The sequence below is a fragment of the Carassius auratus genome, unplaced genomic scaffold (assembly GCF_003368295.1).
Source record: "Carassius auratus strain Wakin unplaced genomic scaffold, ASM336829v1 scaf_tig00031193, whole genome shotgun sequence".
Lineage (NCBI taxonomy): Eukaryota > Metazoa > Chordata > Actinopteri > Cypriniformes > Cyprinidae > Carassius > Carassius auratus.
The window spans coordinates 30,731-48,909 of NW_020525903.1; the positions used below are offsets into that span (position 1 = coordinate 30,731).

An 18,179-nucleotide genomic window follows, 5' to 3' on the forward strand; every position below is an offset into this window, starting at 1 on the left:
GGCATCACAGTGTGCACAGATCTGTCCTGGAATATATCACTGAAAATCCTTTGTTCTCAACCAGACTCAACTAAAGATTTGTTCCACACAATGTACAAAAAGGTCTAAACATCCATTTAACAATCACTGTCATATAGGCACAAAAATGTATGCATTCGGGGATGTTGTGGCCTGATTCGGACTCATTATTCCAAAGGTTACGAGTTCGAGTCTCGGGCCGGCAGGAATTGTAGGTGAGGGGAGTGAATGTCCAGCACTCTCTGCACTCTCAATACCACGACTGAGGTGCCCTGGTGCTGCAGCATAAATGGCTGCCCACTGCTCCGGGTGTGTGTTTCAATGCTGTGTGTGTGCACTTTGTATGGATTAAATGCAGAGCAAGAATTCCGAGTATGGGTCACCATAGTTGGTTGTATGTCATATTTTTTGTATTTTTTTTTAATAAAAACAAAAAAACATGGTTACTTAACCATGCCATAAATTAACCAGTGTTTTGCTACACTAATCATAGTTTAACAATGGTATATGTAGAAAAACTCTATACATGATATAGCTCTATACACTCTATACATAAGAGTTTTACTACAATAAAACCATGGTTAATTTTCATACACTCATGATATACTAGCAAAATGGCCTACTTTTTTTTTTCTTGCAAAATGTAAACTATATTATCGCCCAGCTTTTATCTGCTAAATGCCATTGGCATGAAGATATTATAAACATTAGCATCATGATTTTCTGCAAAGCTGTCTTAAAAGCAATGTGTATTGTTAACAGTGCTATAAAATAATTAATTATTTATAAATGTATAATATGATTACAATAATTTAATTCAACATTTATTTAGTTCCACAATCATTTGAAATTGACCCTGGTTTGGTTCTCAGATCTCAGTTTAACTTATGTATAAATCTACCCCAGAATCCCTGAGGCTGACATCATATCACTAAAGCTGCAAGGAAATAGACAAATACCTCTCAGGCTTTTTCATGTCTGAGCACATCAGGTTCTTCATGTTGACAGTTGTGAAAGCAAGAAATAAGAAATGCTGTTTTGCCAGTACACATACCAAATCTAGATCTGGAACAATCTCAGATTGTCCAGAGTTCCACACCTTTTCTTTTAATACTTCCTCTCATTCCACTTCTCTTGTGTAAACAATGATGCATGCTTTCATTTAGGTGTTGACTTCTAACAGGGCCTGATCCAATCTGTTTTTCATAATTAGTGTTTGCTCACTTTGCTGGTTATTTTTCTCAAGTTTCCTGCTGAAAAAAAGACTAATTATGCAACACAGAAACAAATGAATTCACACCTGGCAGAAAGACAGAGTGAGGACACTGATAAACTTCCTGATGGCACAAGAAATGCATATTTGCAACAAATCAGGAACACTTTCCTTTTACTCTCTTAGAGAAACTGTGCTATTTCATTTCAATCTGCATTAATATATTCATGGGCTGTAAGGTACTTTGCCAGTTCTGGTTTTGCATAACATTTTAAAGCCACTGTATTGTGTGTTTTGCATGGACAAGATGGATCAAAATGTTTGAGGATATTTTGGATTTAGTCGACTACTTTTCCAGACCTCCCTTCTGCATCTTAGGCCTCGCTAGATGAAATAACATATTTAGAATGGCATTTTATGTTTGAATGGAGATGGTATGCAGTTTTACACTGTTACACTGTGCACAGTATGTGTATTCCTAACTACATTACCTGAAATGTACCACTTAACTCCAGCATAATGCACTGAATCCCAAAATTATCAACTCTACATTCCGTTTCTAGAGTGATGATTGAATTGGAAACTCACGTAACAGTGAGCACAGTGTCTCCTTTTCTGTTTTTTTTTGTATTTGTATTTTTTTGCTTTTTAAAATCTTCTTTTATTCATTATTTGCCTCTAAAACTGTTTTATTGCTGTTTGTTGTTGTTACAGTGTATTGTTGTGTACATTGTACATTTCTCACGCCAATAGAGTATTTAAAACTAAAAGAGAAAATATGTTCTCTCTCACACACATAATCATAACATCACTAGTTAGAGGTGGCATCAAATTTATTTGATATGACATATACAACCGATAGGACAATCAATAAATACAGTCAACAAATTCAAACATTTACATCTATCCCGTGATCAATACCTAAACATTTAATAAACATATAATGAGATACAAAAAAGAACCCACTCACCATACAAAGGTGGAACAAACTTTGACGGAACACAAAAAAATATTAGAGTCATTGTTTCGTGAATCAGAGTGAGCTGGTTGTGCAACAAGTTACTTGAATCATTAAAGAAAAACTGATTCATAATAGTCATTTATCAGGGAACTGGTTTACAGAATTGCGTATGTTGTTTTTGCAAGCATCCTGGGAGAACAAATTAATAGAAAGAGTGTTTTCTTGCCATTGTAATTTGTGCTACGAGGTTGTTTAATCCTGAATCAACAAACAGAACTAACAATTATTGCTACATGTGTGACTGCATCATATAATAACTTAATTAATAATATTGATAGTTCATCGTCTAGCTGACTACGTCTTGTATTATTATTATTTTTTTTTTCTAAAATCCTGTCAAATGTGCACAAACTACTAGCTACTACTAAATATTGTAGAAACATAATTTTCTGTAAAGTTGCTTTGTAACGATTTGTATTGTAAAAAGCGCTATACAAATAAACTTGAATTGAATTATCCTATCATATTCAATTCATATTGCAAGCTCACAAATCAGGTGAAGTATTATTTCTTTCCTTTTGCATAGATTCAAGCAGTGTGGGAAACACTGATTGAGTAGCAATGAACATGCACAAGAATTTTGGCAAGGAACTCTTTGGGAGGGAGAGGACAAATGTGCATTCCTGAGGGAATGATTTCCAGGATTTTTTTTAATTGCCTTATTATTTGGTCATTGCAAGACTATTATTCAAACAGTATTCTCACAACATTTTATAAAGTAGCTAATATGATTATGGGTCCATGAAAACGTAATGAAGTTCAGATACAGTTACTTCAGTCTTGGATACAGCCCAACCCTATTCATGACTCGGATTGAACAGATTGAATTGAATTGCCAAAAACATTTTAGCACCAACTTTGATTAAAAATGCAAAATGGTCATATTTATTTTAGATATGATAGTGCTCACTGAAACACAAATGCATCATTAATGTAATGTGAAAACAATGTAGCACATTGATCTTCTATATTGTTCAGTATGCAATATAGGCCTACTGGTACTCATTTTCATACAACATGCAAAACTATATGATATATAATTACACATTTTCTACTGCCTACATAAGTGTATCCTGCCAACTACATCCATTGTGTTCTTATTTGTCATCTGGCAGAAATACACTATTCTTAATTACAAGAACAGTCACTCTAGAGCTGTCTGAGGAGTGCCGCAGTACACAAAGAATGCTCATATTCACAATGGCACTAGCTCATAAATCTCTAGTGTTTGAACAATACCTTCATACCATATGTTGCTTATTAAACTAGTACTGTATACTGCCTGCTACAACAACCAAGAGACCCAGCACATTTTGAGAAATAGTATGCTAGCTAATGAACTGTCTAAATGTAAATATTGGGTATATTATGCATACTGATTGTTAACATACTATACACAACAGATATTGAATTTCTTTCGAATGAAGTGGTGTGAATTAGTATGCAAGTTCAACTGACATTATGCCATGCAAAACTGCCGTCAAGATTTTCATGCAGTCCAGTTAATATTCTGCCCACAGCAACTCCGTGGCTCCTGCAGTCTGCTGCATGCTTCGTTTCACACCCACACACAACTCCTACTGATCGTCCAACAATTCACATGTGCGTATGGGTGTGTGTGATATAGTGTGGGTGGGAGGCGGGTGGACATCCTGCTGAATAGTCTGTGTGTGTGTGTGTGTGTGTGTGTGTGTGTGTGTGTGTGTGTGTGTGTGTGTGTGGAATTAGGGAGGGAGGCTAACTGTTGGAGTTATTCAAGAAATGATAGTGAACATATGCAAGGCTTTTGCATGTACGTGTTCATATTGAGTAAGGGGTTTCAATTGTGGCAAGCCTTAATGTAATGTGCACCTCTCCAATGTAGTGTGTTAAGTATGAGTCATCTTCCCATGATGCTTGAGTGTGATCCAGACAGGCACTCCCTGAGGTCGTTGGGGGTGAAGTGATGCAGCTCTTTGGCTGGAAATCAAATCACAGCACCAAGTACACACACAATTACCCATGGAGGAAGTGCAGGTTATGCCTAGGTAGCCTTTTTAGATCTTATAAATACTACATAACAGTAACCGGGACATGTAAAATCACTGAACCAAATAGTGTCATATTGTTGTTTTGCTTGAATGTTGAGGACACAAATATATAGTTTAATTAAAGTGGAGCTCATCTTTATGTTTTATACACCCTAGACCATGAGTTTTTAAACTGGAGCCTGAAAAAGAAGTGCTGAGGGTTTGTGGAAATGTTTAAAAGGAAATTAGTTAATATTCAGATTAAGGTAAATAAACTAATAAAGTTATTATTTCATATTTATTCCTAAGCCAGGATTTGATTATTTGTGCAGGGAATGAAACCAAAAATCATCAAGAGTGTTCTGGTTAGTCATAATTTCTTGCAAGGCTTTGCATCAACATGCATTGCACATATACACCAGACTTCCTGTCTGAACACATCAATCTGTCCACTGTGGAAGAAACTACACATAAACTGTGTTAAAGGTTCCAGTGGAGGGGTAAGATGGAAAAACAGCCAAACAGACATGAGATTTCACCCACAGCTCTATACAAACAGACAGACTCAGTGATGCATACCCAAATACTATAAACTACCAAAGATCTGCAGTGTGTGATATTTCACCGGCCTCCAGGTGGAATTATTGAGCACTTTTTCACTAATGCCATTAAAAAATGTATGCATTTAGCAGACACTTTTATCCAAAGCGACATACATTGCATTCAGGATAATAATTTTCTCCTATCATGTGTTCCCCAGGATTAATAATAATAATAATAATAATAAAAAAAGTTCTTAAAGTTCATGGATCATATTGTACATAGTTTCTCAGTTTCTCGTGTTTTATTTAAGTGTTATCTAATGTACCTATATTATTATATAAAATATTGCTTAATCTGAATTCATCGGGCTCCTATTGTCTGCATGCATCTAGTATTTCAGTAATGCTCAGAATGCATTTTAATCATTCCTTTCTGCACTTTTTAAGGTCAGCCTGGCTCTTGCAAGCTCACTAGACTAAATAATATGGAGGAGTCACCTTGTACGGAAAGTCATGGTGTACACAGTGCACTAGAACCAAGTACTTGCTGTTCTAACAGATGCTTTTGACTTACAGTACAGTAACTGTAGGGACAGGCTGGCAGGCAGATTGCCAGGTATTCACTGAAATAGGCCAAAGTAGCAGTAAAGAGTATAGAGAATCGCATGGTACAGCTGAGTATGTGCATCTGATATCTGTGTACAGAATAGCTGTTTGTACTGCAGTCTAGTGCGGAACACACACACATACAACAGAGGGTAATGAGTGTTTGTAATGCCTATGATTTATTTTTGTAAAAAAAGATTCATACATAGTTGATTTTATGTCTACACTAAGGAATTTCATTGAGGCCTTAGTCTTGATTCCTTTTGAAAATGTCACAGTTTAGCCTGACATAGCTCTACATTATCATTAGTGTATTTGAGTGCCATTAAAAGCATTTTGCTCTTTGTGCCATCATTTGACTCAATGAAACATAGTCCTCTACCATGCACACTCCATATCCACCCACTACCATCTCATAAAGACGACCATTCATACTCTGTTTTACTCTGGCAACAGATTCACCAGCACGCTGGCAGATGGTCTGTGGTTGCCAGTGGTAACCACTCTCAGCAGGAAGCAACAGTTGCTCTTCTCTGCTCCCTTTGACAGAATAAAGAGTCAAGTGGTATTGGCATGTCTCTGCCTTATCACAAAAAGCCTACAAAACAATTACAACTGACAACATGAAATAACAATCCTGGCATGATGGAAAAGGGGATAGGGTACTTGTGCCAGCACTGGGGAATACTTTGTTACATCAATCTCTACTTCTGTTGATAATAATTTAGTAAAAAAAAAAAAAACTTGATATGCACGACAATGATGCGCTTTCCTGTGTCCAGTCAAATTCAACTGAAATACAAAAACACAGAACAGATGCATTGGTCACAACCATTTTTGCATTGGTAGCATTTTTTAGGAGGTTGAACAGTTGCATTTTATTACCTAGCACGTTATATATAGTCATCATTAGCTATATTGTATATTGAGTACTATGATGTTTCAAAGTTAGTAACATTACAATAGGATACTTTATTTGAAAGGTAGAAGCTGCAAATGTCATATGAACAAATAACTGCAAAACAGTTTGACATTTAATGCTATTGAAAATGTTTTAGTTTTCTTATAAACGTATAAGACTATGGAAATTACGTTTTAAATATTTATATGAAAATAAAAATATATTGCAAAGGTACACTATGTAACATCTGACTGTTTAGAAAAGGCGTTTTGTGGAAGAACATTATTTTTCGCTGTGCTTAGGTTCTGCTACTCTGTGCACGGATGACGTATGTATGCAATTTGCCGCGGAATCCGTCCCTCCATCCCTAATACAAATAGTTAGTAGGCTATTGGTTTATTAGTGTTTATTTGAGTAAAGTAAAGACGTGTTTTGGAAGATTCTTTTCGTCCAAAACAGTCTTATTAATAGAAATTGTTATTTTTATTTAAATAACGTCAAAGTGTAGCTATAAATGTTTTAATTTACGTTTGCAAGAGTGTAACTGGTTTTGACCAAACCAAGAGCTTGCAGTGCCGGTAAGTGGCCAGCAGGGGTGTCCATAGAGGGGTAGGAGAAAGGGGCTGGCTGAGAACTCTCTTCAAAACAATGATTGGCTGAAGCTCATGCGCTTTTACACTGTCGATTCGGTTCAGACAGAGCGGAACACACACAGCACTGACAGCATCGGCTCCTCTTTTCTTTTCCTGCGTCTGCGTGCACACCGATAGTGAGTTTCAGCTGAGAAACAAACTCATTACAATATCATCTTTTATTTTATTTCCTCGGAGGAGGCGCGTTTCATCGCCGCAGACGCACGGCGCATGTTCCTCTGAACCCGAGTCCACCTGTGTGTGAATAAGCGGGGGAGATTTGTTCATTTCCAGGAACGGGGCTGTGCAACTCCTCTTCCTCACCGGACAGAGAGGGGAATCCGTCAACGTCATTTAAACGGGAATAACTGCTTTAATTTTCTACGGAGTGAATTTGCGCGTCCTGAGCGGATTGTAAGAGAGGAAAGTCGCCCGTTTGCTCCTGATCAAAGGGACAGATCAGGTCGTTCCAGCAGGGAATACTCCGGTTCGGAAGAAATCCCCGTCCAAATTTGAGTACTCGAGAGAGACAAGAAGGAGCGTACACAATGCCACTTGCTCAACTGGCAGAACCATGGCCCAAAATGGAGTTGGTGCAGCTGGAGACGGAGGTGAGAAGTGGTGAAATCACTGCATTGAATTAACTGATTTAATATGTGTTCTCAAGGCTCCTCTGTCCGTGCCAGAGGTCCATTGTTATGGGGAGTTCATAAGAAAAACAGAAATCGTATAGATATGTGATAGCCTACTTTCAAAAAATTGTAAAATCAGTAAACACTGGTGCAGAGTTCTGCAGGTTTGGTAAGCGGTCTTTACTCTTTTGGAGCGCGAGCATGACGCGGCGCGCTGAAGTAGCGCAGGTGAGATTTTTTGTAAAACTAGATGGTCATTCCGAAGAAGGTGTCCCCTCCCTTGTAAACATTCGTGTAAACCATGTCTTTAAAAGTGAAAAGCTGTCAATAACTTTTACTGTAGCTTATAATAGACTAGACATTTATTTTACACAATCAACAATCCAGAAACTTTCTTCATGTGGATGCATGTTTTGGTCTGTCCCCAACCTTGGGTTTCTAACTACTTGCTTATTGAAGTTTTTTTAAATTAAGATTTGGTTTGGTTTTATCATAACCCAGATTATGCATAAATGTTATCATCATAACTCCTGTTATTAAAATAATTTACAATTCCATTGAAAACATAAAGGGCAACAACTCTCTCTTTGAAGAACATGCATTTAAAAAAAAGTGAGCTTGAGGTTATATAATGAAACCTATTAACACTTAAAATACATACTTAAAAATCAGAAAGAAAATGACAGAAAAATCTCTATTCAAAATGAAAAAGCCACCATTTTTGTGTAATGACAGCAGCTTGTATTATTAAACTTTAGTGGAAGAATATTGGCTTTCTTGCGTTGTGCTCTGTGAACCAACTGTTTTCCTGTGTTTCTTGCTGTGCATTTTGTCTTCTCCGGGGTACAAGTGAAATGTCAGAAAATCTAAGAAATAATACAGCGGTCATAAGAAGCACTAGGAAATAGTATTTTTTGAATTCTTGTGCTCTCTTGAATTAGTGTATCCAAACTGTTTGTAGTGTGTGGTAAAAAACAGCTGTTTTTTATTGCTTTAAAACATTATAGTCAATCTCAGTAGTAGCAACGTGTTTGAAATAATCTACTGGTATCTGTAGTATAAGATGATCTTCTGTAAGGTTTAGCTTTCATACAGTGAGATGTTTTTCTTCTTCAAAAGGTTTACATTTCATTTTGATTTGCAAAGATATTCAGATAAGCTGGTTTGAGGAATCATATCTTTTTATCACAGACCACAGTGCTAACAGCTCTGAGAGCTAAACTTCTGCTTTAGTTCAGTGTTGTGCTACAGTAAACTTTCAGCCCTTTGCCTTGTACAGCATTGGAATTTGCTCCAGCAACTTCGGCTGAATGCCAATTTATAACTACAGGGCAAGCTGAGACAATATGGCCTGCTGTGATGTCCATGATTAGTGGGAATGGAAGAAAGAGGATTTCATTTCTCATCTTGCTCTCAGACTAATGCTGATCTCTTTTGAGAATCGCTACAAGAGAGATGTGTTTTTCAGTCTTTTGTTTCTGGTATCGTAATCTGTTCAATTTTAATCTTAAATTAACCTACTTTCTCCTTTGCCTTTCTGGTTGCTCACCCCTTTAATGGGTTCACCAATCTGGTGACAGCAGGTTCCCTGCAGAAACATTTGCAGTACTTCTCAGTCCTGTTAAGAAATTCTTTCTGCAGATCTGAGAAGAAATTAGTCTATATTTAGGCTCCGTCCACACAGAGACACGTTTCTGTGAATACGCACACATTTTTTATCGGATAGGCGTTTCGTCCACACAGATCCGGCGTTTTCGCAAGGTGAAACCGCTATTTTTTAAAACCGTGTCCCAGAGTGGATACATTTGAAAACGCCGTCTTTGCGTTTTCGTCTGGACGGCTAATCCGTATATTTTCTGAAACGATGACGTCATCAGCCCACGTCTCCCCCCTAGTCAGACACCTCTACGTCACGTAACAGCAACAAAAACATGAACAAACACTGAACGATTGTCTTTTTATTAACTAACATTAACACTGATTAATAAATGTATTGTTCCATGATCGTTTGTGTACCACGCGCAAGGTTTATGAGCATAGTCCAAGTCTTCTTCTCTGTTTTTAGTGTATCTCTGTGGCAGAATTACAGCGCCACATACTGGTCTGGCATGTATACTACATCATTATGCGGTTTCGTGTGGACGCGGATATTTCTTGAGACGAGAAAAAAAAAAACGGATTGGGGTAAGCCCCGTCTCCGTGTGTACGGGGCCTTAGACATTTTGCAGAATAACTGTGCTGATTAGAATCTTGCTTTACAGCATTTCAGCAAGTACCACAAGACCGTAAAGTGCTTTTTCATGTAGACTAGGGCAAGTAAGTACTACGTACAGAATACAACTAGGTAAAAAACGCTTGATTTGTATTAATTTTACTAGCAATGCATAAAGGGCCTCTAAACACACATTGTGTGGAATTTCAAGATGCCTGTTTATCTGCTGCCATATAAAGTTCAGAAGGAAAAAAAACATATACCGTATTTTCCGGACTATAAGTGGCACTTTTTTTCATAGTTTGGCAGGTCCTGCGACTTATAGTCAGGTGCAACTTATTTATCAAAATTAATTTGACATGAACCAAGAGAAATAAACTAAGACAAAAATAACCAAGAGAAAACATTATCGTCTACAGCCGCCAGATGGCGCTCTATGCTGCTCAGTGCTCCTGTAGCCTACACTGAAAACATAGAGCACCCTCCTGCGGCTGGAGATGGTAATGTTTTCTCTTGGTTTTTGGTTCTAAATGAATGCGACTTATAGTCCAGTGTGACTTATATATATTTTTTTCCTCGTCATGGCGTATATTTGGACTGATGCGACTCATACTCAGGTGCGACTTATAGTCCGAAAAATACAGTAATCAATGAGTTGCATTAGCTGGAAATAAGGTTTTCTTTAGTTTATGTATGCAAGTATTATATTCTCATTGTTACAGTTCAGTTTTAGGCATGCATTAGCTATATTGCAGTTTCTTATGTAGTTACAGGTTGACTGGTTGGCAACTGTTTTATTTAATCAACAAAGTCTTATTTGTTACATTGTGAGTACATGGCTTATTTTGGACTCTATATCCAAGCCTTTTGCTACAGGTGTGTGAGTTAATTCTTTTTTGGTTTTGTTCAAATCACCTGATGTTCACCTCTTTGTTGGCTGCCTTGCTCTCTGGGGTTCAGCAATAATGTGTGTTTGTAATCATACATACTGCACACAAAGATGACTGATATCATTATTTTAAAAGCCTGCAGTTACATGGAACCTGGAGCTTGTTCAGCAAGGACTTCCAACCCTTTGGAAATTATATGTTGGAGAACAAAGGAATGCATTTGAGGCTGTATGCTTCTATTAAAGGACAGGCGTTCTGTAAGCTCTAGGAGTCACAAGTTCTGTTCTCACTCCATCTCCGGAAATGTATTCCTGTGAACCCAGGAGCTTCCCAGATTTGCTGGAAGTTTGTCGATGGTATATCATAGCGTATGTGGCCCAGTCTGTTCCACAGGGAGAGGTTATGTTTCACTTGGAAGAGCCAGTTTGACTGTGTCCAACAAGCCAAGCTGTGAGCTTTGAAGTGAGATGGAGCCAAAAAACAGAATTCAAACATTGTGTTCCTGGATTCTTGTATATTGATCAGACAGACATTCTCTGCTCTAGATGCTTTCATTTTCCTTCATGAGTTCTAAAAGAATCAGTCAGATTTGTCCTACTTGCTTTCTTGCTCTTGCATTTCCTTTGTAAATACCACACACACAGTGCCACTTGCTTCCAGCATTATGTTTCTGGGGAATATCAGATTTTCAAACTGTGTGTTTCCGGTCTCAGTGGTCAGTTTGTGCAGCAGTTTGAAACATGAGAAGGCATAACAGTGCATGATGGTCCGGGAATATGCAGGGTCCGGAACCCTGTCTTAATAAAAAAAAAAAAAAAAAAGCTGAATTTCCTCCTGTCTTCTCTTTTTAAATCCCTGCTGCCACCTGTGAACATCAGTCTCACTCTTTGAAAGCATTATAAACATTTATCTTTAATTCCTCACAGAGTTTTAATGAGTCGTTTGGGGTTTCATTCATGATTTGATTCATCTGTGATTTCTTTGTCTTCCTTTCCCTTTATTTCTCTGTCTACATTTTCTACTTCCCCATCACTCCTGCTGTCTGTTTCTTTTCTTTTAACCAGGGCATTCATGTTCTGTCAGACCTTCGTCATTGATGTGTCAGATTCATAGTTGTTCAGCCTCGTATAACTGTTTACCATGCACCCTTACACACTTGTCAGGTTTGACATTGAAACAGACACAAATGTTCTGTGTGCATGTCAAATGCCTGAGTCAAGTTGACATTTGTGATTCATACTGTTTTTTTCCTTCGTCTATTGAAATGTTTATTTAGGCCTACTTACTTTTATTTGTTCATTTTAAAATGTTCTTCCTTTTATATACATTTATATTTCCTTTATAGATTTATTTATTTTTAACTTTTACATTGCTTTCCCCTAAATTGCTCCTTTCCTCTCTCTTCCAATATCATCGGTGTGTCCCAGTCGACTGCATCACCTGATCTGTAGGCTAAAAGTGAGATTTAATGGACTAGTTGCGTGTTCCTCCTGCTGAACGGTATGACCTACTCTGGGACTTCAGAAGGTATGGAAGCAGATTAGTCTCAAATATAATTCACGCAAAAAACACGAACGTGCGTGAAAAAAAACATATATATTCAAAAAAAGCAATTCACATGTGCAAAATAAAATTATATATTTATAAAATACATTTCACAAATGCAAAACACCAATTTGTAGATATACAACTGTGCACCAAAACCTATGAATGTTTAAAATGTACGAGCGTCTGAATGTACAAATCGTCATTTACTACGAATCCACTCGGATTTTTGTGGGTGTGTGTTTGAGACTTTCCTGGCAGAGCTCTCTTCCCATGTGGGTCTGTCGTACTCTTAAGCCAATCAGATGCGATCTTACCATTCAACCAATCATATCATAAGCCACTGTGCGGCCCAGTGGAAAAAAAGGTTGAGAACCACTATAACATAACGGTTATGGAAATTAGAACGACAGTACATTGAATTAAATTGCAATGAAGTTACAAACGATCCACATCATTAAAGAGAATAAGCTCCGAAATATATAAAATAAATAAAAACGAGGATCAATCTGAAACTTTTCAAGTGCGACAATAAAATCAAACATAAAATAAATGAAAGAGGATGCATCTGGAACTTTTCGAGTGCATCGCAAAAGTCGCTCAGCCTGCAGCGAGAGAGAGATTTCCTCAAGATTTTTTATTTGCTAATTTTCTTTCTCTATTCTCTTCGTCTCTGTTGCCTCCAAATCCTCACTCTCTCTTGGCCCCTCTCCTCCTGACTAACAACTTTATTATAAGATGTCCGACTTGACAGTTTCTCTGATTTCAGCCAGTTAAGCGTATTTATAATATATATTATGGAATGAATGAAAAGAGTTGGCACAGATATTAGCCTGCAGTACATAAAAGAAGAACAGTGCGTTGAAGACAGCATCTGTCTTCTACGTTTCCATCGAAAACTAATAAATTATAGTTTTTTTATTTAAAATAAAAGCGATTACAAAGGAAATGTTTACTGTTCATGTTTTTTTTTATTGTATGGAAAAATCCCATTAAAAATAAAAAACAGTCCCCCATTACATTTTTCCTCTCGCGCACACACTGGTGAACGCACCACACTTTGGGAATCCCTGAACTAAACAATCATGAAGTCGCTGAAGAATATAATGCTTTAGATATTCCTAAATTATAAGAAGAGAAAGATGCATTTCAATGTACAGACAATATATTTACAAATTAAACAACGTTTCTAAATATCTGATGTTGTTTATCTTGATCGAACTACATTGCTTCAACGTAGTGGTTAACAATGACTAGGCTACATGTTTTAAATTACTGTAATAAAGTACACACTGACCTAACAGACATCAATTTATAAAACAAGATTATTTAGAATTATAATTTCACAACTCTCAAAATTTTACTTTTGTCTTTACAGGTCTTTCTTTTTACTATCCTGATTGTAGTTTAATTTGTAATTACTGTAACTGTCCTGTTACAACTGTATTTTTTTCTAACTAGTTTTCTAACTAGAAAAACTGTCTTGATTGAATGTGTAAACGATAAAATGTGTAAACTCAGACTTTTATGAAATGAACTAAACTCTTACCCGTGCTTCCCTTTCTTCATTCGCCATGATGGATTACTGATGTAAAGGCTTAATTTCCGTTCGAATTAATCCATATTGCGCAAAAGGTGCGCAGAATCGTGCTCCTTGAATGCACTATCAGTGTCTTATGATATGATTGGTTGAATGGTAAGATCGCATCTGATTGGCTTAAGAGTACGACAGACCCCCGTGGGAAGAGACCTCTGCCAGGAAAGTCTCAAAAACACACCCACAAAAATCTGAGTGGATTCGTAGTAAATGACGATTTGTACATTCAGACACTCATACATTTTAAACATTCAAAGGTTTTTGTGCACAGTTGTATATCTACAAATCGTTTTTTGCATTTGTGAAATGTATTTTATAAATATATAATTTTATTTTGCGCTTGTGAATAGCTTTTTGTGAATATACATTTTATTTCACGCACATGATTTTTTTTTGTTTGTACGTGAATTAGGTTTCATGCATGTGAAATTGTCTACGCATGTGTGAATCGTGTTTTTTGCGTGAATTATATTTGAGACTAATCTGCTTCTATAAGAAGGATCTAGAAACTCAACTCCCACTTTATCTACCAGTCAGTCACATTATGAGGAAGTAAGTCACACATAGGGACAGGTCTGAATTTTGATATAGGTTCCTTCAGGGCTAGAAAAAAATAGTTTATTCTCTTCAACTATAGTCAAGATGAGTTTTCTTTAGTCTAAGGGTGCTGCAGAGTTGCTGTTGATCATCCAGCATTTTTTGGTCAAACAACCCTTTACAATTTGATTCCATAAATCGTCTGTTTTAAAATGACCTTTTAATTCCATTCACATCTCTTTTTCCCTCTCTCAAACACACACTCAGTCATACATCCTCTCACCTCTTTGAGGAACAGTTTGGTCCCAATTACTTGCAAGCTATTTCTGTAACAGGGTCTCATTATGAGAGCGATAATAATGTAATTTTGTTGCAGATTACTCTTTTAGCACTTTCATTTGCATCACATTGTCGGGAAAAAGTTTCATGGCCACATGTGACCAGAGGCCCTGATATGTTATGTTGTGTTTTCACTAATGGTCAACAGATAAATCACCAAGGTCTATATAAATTTGATTGTTTGGCTGATGTGTTGGAGGCGGGACTTTTATTTTGACGGCGCTGAAAATTGCAGTGCATGTGCACACAGCGCTCACATTCGTTCTCTTTATTGTTTGTTCTCGCTGTTTAACAGTTCTGTCTAATAGACTGTAAAAAGATAGATCATCACTTCCTTCCTTTGTAGAAAAGTGAACTTCAAACAAAGAACACTTAAACTTAGATCAGCTTGATAAGAGCTACAAAAAATAAATTAATTTGAAGGGTAATTTAATTGTTCTGTTGTCTCACGTTCCAATTAGATTATATGGAGGGGGTGGTGTTTATGACCTATACTGGGTCCAGCCACCTGGGGGTTATCAAAACGTTTGGCTTCACTTTTCAGGACTTGTGCAGCACACTTGGTCTAATAAGGATAGAAGACTGTCTAATAATCAGTCAAACTGTTAAAGGGGTCATATGATGTTGCTAAAAAGAACATTATTTGGTGTAATGAAATGGGTTTATGCAGTTTCAGTTGAAAAAATAAACATTTACCACAGACTGTACATTATTGTTCCTACTCTATGCCCCGCCTTTATGAAACGCTTTGATTTTGACAAAGCTCATCGCTCTGAAAAGTGAGGTGTGCTCTGATTGGCCAGTGCATTGTGATTGGCTGAATACCTCAAGCGTGTGACGGAAATGTTATGCCCCTTAATATACTGTGATGCTGTGTGTCCCGGAGCACAGAGACAAAAAAATTAAAACCCATTATAAACGAGGCATTTGTTGCATCCAGTGGGGACTTTAAGATTTGTAAGACTTTAAGATTCTCTAAGAGCGGGTTGCCTGATCCTTGAGTCCATCTTTGGGCCTCTGGTTTCCTTTTCTCCTGCCTTGATGATAAGGTTTATGCCCATGATAAAACAGGATAGGGGATACTGTACACCCTGTGACAATCCCTCTTCCAAGGTGCTGCCACTGAGTGATGAAGTCCTTTGTCTTAAAGCGAAGCTGGATTCCCCCCAGGTAGGTGCTGATTATTGCCCTGATATAATAATTAATAATAATAATAATAATTCTTTACATTTATATAGCGCTTTTCTAGACACTCAAAGCGCTTTACATAGACAGGGGGTATCTCCTCATCCACCACCAGTTTGCAGCATCCACCTGGATGATGCGACGGCAGCCATATTGCGCCAGAACGCCCACCACACACCAGCTTACTGGTGGAGAGGAGACGGTGTGATGAAGCCAATCAGTAGACATATGATCTGGGATGTTGTAGTGTCGTAGAGTTGTCCGGATTAGATCATGAGGGATGGTTCCGAAGGCATTGGTCAGGTCCAGCCAGACTACGGTCAAATCCCTTTCCCCATCCTGGCCTCATGTATCATCTGGCTGAGGACTCCCGTGTGTTCCAGGCACCCTGCAAGGCCTGATATTCCTCTCTTTTGGATCGAGGTGTTGAGAAATCCTATATCGATCATGTATGTGGACATTCTCTTCGCCACCACTGACAAAGAAGATCTTGCACTCCGTGCTGAGCAAAGAGATGGTTCTGAATCGGCCAATACACACTGAGCCTTCCTCTTTAGGAACAAAGCAGCCTTCAGCCTTCTACCAGCTCGATGGAACAGACACTTTCTTCCAGACCCTTTTAAGCAGCTTCCAGAAGCGGCGGAGGAGATTTGGACATTTGTTATACACCCTTTAGGGTATACAGCTGGGGCCTGGGGCTGACGCAGCTCTTGCTTTTTTTTTCTACCTCCTGGATTTCCTTCCATGTTGGTTCGTTGGCATTGAACATAATGGAGGGGCTGTCAGCTGTGCCAATTTCTGGATTTTCGCTCAGTTCAAGGGATTGTACGGATCACTATGTGTCTCTGTGAGAAATGCATCTCGCTTAAAAAAAAGGACTAGACTGTTGTTGAGTGGTCCAAAGTTATGTTTTTTGATGAAAGTTAATTTTGCATTTCCTTTGAAAATCAGGGTCCCAGAGACTGGAGTCTTTCAAATCAGGTGATGGTGATTTAGCGGTAATCACGGAACTGGATTTACTGACAAGGAGCGCATGATCATATCGTCAGATATATCGCCCAGCCCTATATGACCAGCACCTATATAATCATAATAATCATAATAATAATATTATTATTATTATTATTATTATTATTATTATTATTATATACACGCACACATACATATATTATAGGCTATATTATAGGCTTTATAGGATATCAGCATCAGCTGTCAAAAAAAAATATCAGTCAACCACAGTTTCAGTTCAATTCCATCTTTCCTTATAACCTCCTGAGATAAAAGCCTGCAAGGAAACACATACTTTACATGTACAAATGCTTTGTTGATATTTTACCCTCAGGCCATACAATATTTTTCTCTGCAGTTAAAGAGTAAAGATTTTTAGCTGAAATAATGCTCCTTGGTGTTTCATAAAATGCAAGTCCACAGCTTCTGTGGATACAATTGTGGATGTTTTTTTTTGTGTTGTTTGTTGTTGTTATTTTTATAAGTGTATTGTGGATGGTCAGAAAACTCAATTCACAATTTGGAGACAATGTCTGAAGGTCTTTCCAGTTACCAAGGAGACTTCTTTACTTGGACCTCTGTGTCATCAAAAGTGACATTGACAGTAAACTGGAGTTTTTCTAAGATAAGTCTTCATAACTTCCAGAACACTTGAGTGAATCGATCCGAAGTCGGCATGAATAAATAAGGCTCTGACTTCACATGTGAGGAATCCTTAATCTTTTTCCGTTTTATGTTTTGTTTTTTTTCTGAGCAGCTAGACGTGTTTTCTTCCTTCCTCCAATTCTTTTTATTTTTGTCTCTTTCATTTCCTTCTCTTCTTGCTCAAGGTTCTGTATTGAATGAAATCGAAAGCAATAGCCTGTGTAGGATGTGATTGTGTATTTTTCTTCCGCTTTTTTTGAGAGAATTCACGGTTTGAACTGCAGAAATCCATGCTGGTAATTCTACATATTCAGAAAAGGAATAAACAGCACACACATTCTCTCTTTGTCTATAAGTGTTTAAAATGCTTATAAGGAATAGAGACTGACAAAAAAAAAAGACTTCATTGTGTATTATAAGGCTGCCACTTTTGAGAAAAATTTAATTCGAACGAATATCAAATATCAGGCAATGTATTCGAATATATAATATCTACGCCCCCCCCCCATAAAAAAAGGTCCCATATCAGCCAAGATGAAGCAACAGCTGACCATAGCTGTATATGGATTGCCATTTTGAAATAATTTTAGTAGCAGAGCTACTGCAAGCGATTTTTAGTGCTGCAATTCCGTTTATCCTTTGCTGAA

At 37.5% G+C, this 18,179-nt stretch overlaps 1 protein-coding gene across 2 annotated transcripts in view; it reads left to right on the forward strand.

Moving 5' to 3' along the window:
- Window positions 1–7,000: 7,000 nt before the first annotated feature.
- The window catches only part of LOC113080396 (ribosomal protein S6 kinase 2 alpha-like), a 57,260-nt gene continuing 46,081 nt past the window's right edge, over window positions 7,001–18,179 (forward strand). Inside the window, exon 1 of one of the 2 annotated variants that reach the window (XM_026252567.1) lies at window positions 7,001–7,553. In XM_026252567.1, coding sequence (XP_026108352.1) covers window positions 7,491–7,553 — 63 coding nt within the window. In that variant the 5' untranslated portion in view covers window positions 7,001–7,490. The remainder of the gene's footprint in view (window positions 7,554–18,179) is intronic. The other variant, XM_026252568.1, reaches the window with a different exon arrangement.